Source organism: Macrotis lagotis, chromosome 5 (genome assembly GCF_037893015.1).
Source record: "Macrotis lagotis isolate mMagLag1 chromosome 5, bilby.v1.9.chrom.fasta, whole genome shotgun sequence".
In the NCBI taxonomy this organism is placed as follows: domain Eukaryota; kingdom Metazoa; phylum Chordata; class Mammalia; order Peramelemorphia; family Peramelidae; genus Macrotis; species Macrotis lagotis.
The window spans coordinates 191,540,131-191,546,858 of NC_133662.1; the positions used below are offsets into that span (position 1 = coordinate 191,540,131).

The 6,728-nt window shown below is 51.0% G+C and overlaps 2 protein-coding genes across 3 annotated transcripts in view; both read right to left on the bottom strand.

Annotated features, from left to right (window-relative positions):
* Positions 1–560: 560 nt before the first annotated feature.
* Positions 561–1,902, bottom strand: TSTD1 (thiosulfate sulfurtransferase like domain containing 1). Its single transcript, XM_074188131.1, has 4 exons — positions 1,714–1,902; positions 1,508–1,636; positions 829–991; positions 561–713 (listed from the first exon to the last, which is right to left on the bottom strand). Exons 1-4 carry the CDS (start codon positions 1,808–1,810, stop codon positions 665–667), a joined length of 438 nt encoding a protein of 145 aa, XP_074044232.1. The 5' UTR covers positions 1,811–1,902; the 3' UTR covers positions 561–664.
* A 271-nt stretch (positions 1,903–2,173) lies between these two features.
* Positions 2,174–6,728, bottom strand: part of USF1 (upstream transcription factor 1) — an 8,322-nt gene continuing 3,767 nt past the window's right edge. Inside the window, exons 2-11 of one of the 2 annotated variants that reach the window (XM_074188129.1) lie at positions 5,607–5,711; positions 5,389–5,438; positions 5,152–5,267; positions 4,757–4,858; positions 4,341–4,536; positions 4,023–4,110; positions 3,813–3,871; positions 3,614–3,708; positions 3,233–3,361; positions 2,174–2,971 (exon numbers count right to left, since the gene is read on the bottom strand). In XM_074188129.1, the coding sequence (XP_074044230.1) occupies positions 2,882–2,971; positions 3,233–3,361; positions 3,614–3,708; positions 3,813–3,871; positions 4,023–4,110; positions 4,341–4,536; positions 4,757–4,858; positions 5,152–5,267; positions 5,389–5,438; positions 5,607–5,614 (933 nt within the window). In that variant the 5' untranslated portion in view covers positions 5,615–5,711 and the 3' untranslated portion in view covers positions 2,174–2,881. Of the gene's footprint in view, positions 2,972–3,232; positions 3,362–3,613; positions 3,709–3,812; positions 3,872–4,022; positions 4,111–4,340; positions 4,537–4,756; positions 4,859–5,151; positions 5,270–5,388; positions 5,439–5,606; positions 5,712–6,728 lie in introns of those variants that run through there. The other variant, XM_074188130.1, reaches the window with a different exon arrangement.

Below are 6,728 nucleotides of genomic sequence, written 5' to 3' on the forward strand. Positions count from 1 at the left end.
TTTACAGATGAGGAAACTGAGGCAAGTAGGGTGAAGTGATTTGCCTAGAGTCACACAGCTAGATTTTAAGTCTGGAAGCCCAGGCTCAGCACTCTCTCCACTGCCTTATACACACATATTCAATTATATGCATGTATATGTATATAATATTCAATTACATATGTATGTGGAAAAAAGAGGAGGGAGGCAGGAAGGTTACAGCAGTGGGCTTGGAATCAGGAATCATTCCTGTATTTTGTCAAGAAAATCCCCAAATGGGGGTCACAAGAGTAGGATATGACTGAAACAACTCTCTCCACACATATACACATGTTCTATTGCCATCTATCTCTACATAATATATTTGTTAGGAAGCAATTTTTTCAGCCACTGGAGAACCTGAATTGGAGAGGCAGTGCCTAGGAAAGAATCATCATACTTCTCAAAGAATTTTATATGTACATGTGTGGATCTGAGCAAATGAAGAGGAGAAGACAAACAGCCCAGAGCTGGCCTGGAAACACCTCTGTTGGAACAAGGACCAAGGGTCAGTTTTAATAACAGACTAAAACATGTGCAGATTTTTCCATTAAATACTCTTTATTAGGTTACTTTGAGGGCACAACACTATGCCTGTATACATTAAGGTTGAGGGAAGGAGGGTATTGATGTTCTTTCCTCCTAACTAACCCTCCTTTGCCTGCCAGGCCCTATAGGCATCTTCGTAATTAGCCCTGTGGAAAGAAAATGACAGGAGAGTGAGAGAGGGAAAGGAGTAAAGAAACACACCATCTCAAACCAGGGACCCTGGAAGTTTCCCACTCCTTCCCCTGTACCCTTTTCCCATACCCCAAGTATTCAAGCTCCCTGGCAGTCTGCATGGCATGGCATGCATTGCTGCCAATCTGGCAGAAGAAGACTAGGTTCTCTTCTTCTGGTATTGGCTTCTCTGCAAAGTAGGTAGCCTGGAAATCAGTAGAATCCATGCGAAGGGCATTCTCCAGTTCTGACACTGGGAAGGAAGATGGGAAGAGAGAATGGAGAAGGAACAGCTAAGCAAGGTGGTGCCAGATCAGTCTGTGCATGGCTTCCAAAACCCCCCAGATTCTCCTTCTTTCTGTACACAACCACACGGATAGGAATGTGTGCTGCTACACACACACACACACACACACACACACACAAACACAAACCCCATAAGAAACAGGCTCCAGCTCTCCAGCTGGAGACAGCCTGGGAGCTGCCTTGCCACCCATGGTTCCCCCGGGAGAAGCGGGGGCATCCCTGCATCCCTGCATCCCTGCATCCCTCCCCTCCCCCTTGGCCGGGCTCCGCCCCGCCCCCGCACTGCCCGGCCGCATTGCGGAGCTGCAGCTGCGTCCCCCAGGCTCCCCGGCCCAGGCTCCCCGGCCCAGGCTCCCCGGCCCAGGCTCCCCGGCCCAGGCTCCCCGGCCCGGCCCGGCCCCACCCCCCCGGCCCAGCCCAGCCCAGCCCAGCCCAGCCTCCCCGGCCCGGCCCGGGCCCGTACCCGGGATGTTGAGCGCCCCGGGGATGCTCCCCGCCGCCGACTCCTCGCGGGAGCGCACATCGATGAGCCGGACGCGGTCCCGGTCGGTGGCCAGGATGGAGCGGAGCTCCGGGAGCGACATGGCCGGAGCTGAGGCGAGGGAGGGGGGTCGTGAGCATCCTCCTGGCGCGCCCCCTCCCCCGGCTCGGGCCCCGCACCCCCGTTACCTCGACTCATGTTGCGGATCTCCATGGCACAGCGGCCCCCCTCGGGGAGGGCGAAGGGCCCGGCCTCGATGCCCCCGCAGTTGAGGTTGGGCAGCATCTTCGCTCCGGACTGCGGCGTTGGTCTCGGAAAAGCCCCGGCTCCGCACTGCCCGACAAGCCCCGCCCCCGTCCCCTTGGCAACGGCGGCCGCGGCCGCGCAGCCCAGCCCAGCCCAGCCCAGGGCGGGCGCCGGCGCACAGGACACAGGACGGCCCGAGGGCGGGCCCCGGGGGCCGCCGACCCGCCTCAAGTCCGGCTCCAGGGTCAGTGGTCTCCACCTGCCCACCCAGCCGGGCCCACGGGACACTCCCCGCCCTCAAGTCCGGCCCGGAGCGGCAGTGCCACAACTCCAGGAGACCCTGCACTCATTTCCCATCGGACCCCCAAGCCCAGTCCTCCCCCGGCCACCCCAACACCCCACAGAACACCAGAGACAACTGTGGCTCTGAACAATTTTATCTTTCTCTAAAAAAAAAAAAGGAAAAAAAAAAAGAAAAACAGAAAAAAAGGGGGGGGGAACCCCAAGAAAGGGAGAGCAAAGAACAGCACCTCTGCCTATTCTTGCTCCCATCCCAGAGATTTCTGGGTCTAAATCCCTGCCCTATTTCCTTTTCCAACTCTAACACTCAGTACCTCAGCTCCCCCACCCTTGCTAAAGCTTTATCCCCTTAGGGGACTCAATCACAGGAACTTAGAGCCTCCAATTGTGCCTCCTCAACAGGTCAGAGAAGGGAGGCTCCAGTCCTCAAATGCAACCCAGAGAGTTACCACCTGTCCATCTCTCTAGCTACATGCTCAGAGTAGTCACATAATGGGCCATGAGTGTGATATCCAGAGTAGAAATAGCACATGCATGTGCAAGACAAGCACAGGGGCCTGGGAAGAAGGGAGAGAAAAGGCAGGCCATTTGCAGGGATGCACCTGTCCTTTTGTGCCACACTCAAAAGCTTGAAGGCCCAGGGCGTCACGGGGCCACAGTTCCTTCGGGTGCTTCGGCAGCTCTCCCAGGCCCACTCCACAGGAGGGCGGTGGGAGGAGGAGGTACGGTTGAGTCCAGTGCTCCCAGGCTGCCTGCAGTCTTAGGGAAGGGGCTCTGGTGCCCAAGCCAGATGCAAAAGTTCCCCAGGGTTTAATTGGCATCATTCTTGATGACAACCTCTACTCCATGGTGCCTCAACTGAGCTCGTAGCAAGAGATTTTTATTCTTCAGATCCTCTACCTGGCAGGGGGAAAAAGGGAGGTCAAAGAGGAACTCCAAGGAGAATCAGGAAGCACTTTGTCCATTCCTAGGAAGGAGGCCCAGGGACCCCCAGGCCTTCTGACTGACAGACCAAATGAAGGTGAGGAGGATAAGTCTCTTTAGGCCCAACACAAGAATGTTCTAAAAGTTCTAGTATCTGCCCCTGGAAATTTGGGCCAGATGGGAATCTGGGAAAGGGAGAGGATAGAATAGAGGACCCCATCCCTGGGGATGTCTGACCTGCTGTCGAAGGACTTCGTTGTCCAGCTGCAGCTGATCCAGCCCCTGCAATTCCTCTGACAAACGATGGTTACTCTGCCTAAGTTCCTGGATATAATCACAGGCTTTGGACAGGATGCCACCTTTACTCTATAGAAAACAACAGATGAGTTAGGTGCCTGATTTCAAGGTGCTTAGTGTCTGCTGAGAGCCTCTCCCTACTTTGGATCTCAGGCTGGAGTACAAGGGGAGCATCTACATTAGACGCAGGAATACAAAGTGCTCTCTTAACCCTACACTTCTTAGGAAGAAATGAGGGAGAGATGTCAAAGTGGCCCTGGACCCCTACCTTACCACCATCAGGAGAAATGCCCAGAAGCCCCAGCAGGGTCTTCCCCTAACCTGGCCAGACTTGGTGTTCTCCATGGAACAGTCTGGGATGATCTTGGAAAGCTGCACAATCCAGTTATTGATTTTGTCTCGGCGGCGACGCTCCACTGAAATTTGGAGAAGGCAGGATGAATTTAAGGAGCACCTGCAAGGTAAAGCTACCTGACCTCCCCAGGGAATCCTGACAGCGCCAGACACCCACTCCAAGTACCTTCATTGTGCTGAGCTCTTCGCTTCTCATCTCGAGTTGTCCGAGGAGCTTCTGATTTCCTGAACATAAATTGTGTGGTGACCACAGTGAGAGGAGAAAAGCAACCCAAAGGATGGGAAAGACATTTTGGGGTGGGATTTGCACATGGAAATTAGAGGGATGGGGATCAGGGTAACTCACGAGAAATGAAGAGAGGCAAGGGTCACTCACGGGGAGTAGGGGTGCGTCCTGGGAGCAATAGAGCGTTGGGTTCCCCCTTGTAGCACTTCTTGGGGTGACATCATCACAAAGAACTGACCTGGAAAAGAAACAAAGAGATTACACAAACTGGAGGGACACGAAACCCTTCCCTCACACAGCTGGATCAATATGTTTGAATACCCCGACAATTGCCCCAACCCCATGTTCATCTCATCAGTATTAGGGAGAGGGGATGCCCAGTCCCTGCCTGTCTCTCACACTGTACAGCTCCCACCAGCACCCTCTCTTAACCCACCCACCAGTAGGATAATACGTCTCATATCTCACCAGTTCCAGGAGGAGTAGCTTGTCCCAAGAGCGCCTCAGAGCCTTGGGTGGTAACAACAGTAGCTGTGCTCCCAGCACCAGCCCCCCCAGCCCCTTCCCCAACAGCTGTACTGGGGAAGTAGGTGTAGTGTGTTTCTGTGGTTGCCCCCTCCGTCTCCACTGCATCTTCACTGGTGAATGCCCCCTGGATGACTGCCTAGGAAAGGTTAAAAAGGCAGACTTCAATCACATCTCTCTCCTTCTGACACAAAATTCTGATGGTTCCAACACTTCAGAGTACACTCTAGGGCTGGACTACCCTTGTTACCTAAGAATTAGAGTAACCCTAGCTCCCCACTCCCCTCTCCCCTGGAATCCTACCCCATCTCACCTTCCTCAGAGCCAAGCCTGCTCCCCAAGCTCATATTCCTTCATACCTGGGTCATAGACTGGGCGGCAGGGTAGCCGCTGATGGCACCAGTGCCTTCAGTCTGGCCATCCAACTGCCCCTCAGCCACCTGGATCACTCTGTACATCACCTGAAAGGAAGGGAAAGATAAATGAAAAAAAGTAACTTCTGTGAACCTCGGGGAGCTCCTGAAGGGAACAGAGGTCATCAGAGAAACAATGAGGAAGATCTATCTCCTTTACCACACAAATTAGTCACAATGAGTACCTCATAGCTCAGAAAGTTTAGTTTTCCTCAAATGAGAATTTCCTTCAGTACAGCAACATTCCCTGCTCAAATATGGGTCACCCAACCCATATTTAACTGCCTCCCTCAGCCCATGCTCCCTGGCATTTCTGTGGCTCCTTGGGGGCCCCCCCTTACCTGGCCCCCATTCTCAGTTCGGAAGACGTACTTGACGTTGGGGTCAGGGAAAGTGGCAGCTGACTGGATGCTGGCGATGGCCACACTGGTTGGATCTTCGCCAGTTGCCACTGCACCTAAAATATTGAAATAGAAAGTGAAAACTTCATAAACTGAGGTTCTCCTGCTAATATCCCAAAGAGAATGACTTGGTGGGAATGTTGTTAACATTTCTGATTCTCTGACCCACAAACTTACCTTCCTGGATCTGCACAGTCCCCTCCTCTGTCTCAGCTGCTTTTTGCTGCCTATAAACATGGGAAGAAGCAATGAGCAATACATTCAGAGTCTGACACCTCCTGGCACTCACATTCAATGACATTTTCAATATAAAACAGCTGGGTTTAAGATTCAGGAGTCCACACTCCAGATTAGGTTTTACAGTGACCTCACTTCCTATCCCACCCTTAACTCACCCCTTCATCTCTCTGCCAGGGAGCACATCCGAAGGATTGTTTTTTTGCTTAAAGTCCTTGCACCTCCTGCCTCACAATGCTTCTTTGTAAATCCTAGGGGGAAATCTGGGAACCGGAGAGAGAAGAGAGAACAAGACAACTTACTATGAGGTTAGGGAACTGAGTAGGGTCTCTTTTGAGTGGGCCCAATGTCTACAAATAACCATGTGTTAAAAACAATCTATATATCTGGCAGACAAATTTTCAACAAATCTCCCTTTCCAGACCCCAAGAGCTAAGGTAGTGGGTGGGAAAGCCATTTGGTATACAGTCATTCTCTTTCTGACTCTAACCCCAAGTGGGCAGGGTTATCTGAGGTAAGAAACACAAAAGTTTGTAAACAAATGGCCTTCCTGGATGTAATATTTTGCTTTGCTAAGACAGTAGTTTCAAGGAGTTCTATTATGGTCAGGTATGGCCAAGCTGGTCAAAGATCATCATCAATGTGAAGAAGTTATGATTTGCTCTATTTGATATTATTTTCTGAGACTACATTAAAGGTCTACACTGATTTAGACTTTGACTCTACTTGGGAACCATTAAAGTCCACTTAGAGAAATCTATCATTTCCTCTAGGGCAGGGAAGTTGAGTTGCAATAGCAGAAAACAAAGACCAGGCAAGGTTTTCTTTCAGTTCTCTCTCCCAAATCCGTTAATTTTCTGGGATCAAACCATTAAACAATCTTGAGTCTGGGACTCGGCATCCTCAAATTTCCCTCTCCCTTTATTCACCAAATCTTCCTTATCTGATAGGTTTGGCAATTATGATGCTTTATATATGCTTTAAAAATGCTTTATTCTTCATAGAAGAATGCATTTCAGGACACCTTAGGGCTCAGGGTTCTACTCTGCTCTAAAACAGGCACAGTAAAAATATAATTACAGGATATACTAGAACCCTCAAATCCTTTTGGTTCCCAGCTTGGGAAGAGAAATGTAAGGCTAGCCAGAGAAAATGGAACTGCCAAATCCAGGCATCTCATAGCTTCTACTAGGAAGATGATGATTTATAAATTCTGCCCCTTTCAACAAGGTCCCTAATCCAAAAACAAACAAACAAAAAAAAAATACCAAAACCAAACA

Excerpts from the sequence above, each read along its gene's own strand:
- TSTD1 (XM_074188131.1), bottom strand. The coding sequence starts at position 1,810 with ATGCTGCCCAACCTCAACTGCGGGGGCATCGAGGCCGGGCCCTTCGCC. Across the intron at positions 1,637-1,713 it reads GATCCGCAACATGAGTCGAG|CTCCGGCCATGTCGCTCCCG; the intron begins GTAACGGGGGTG and ends CCCTCGCCTCAG. Across the intron at positions 992-1,507 it reads CGGGGCGCTCAACATCCCGG|TGTCAGAACTGGAGAATGCC; the intron begins GTACGGGCCCGG and ends CTTCCTTCCCAG.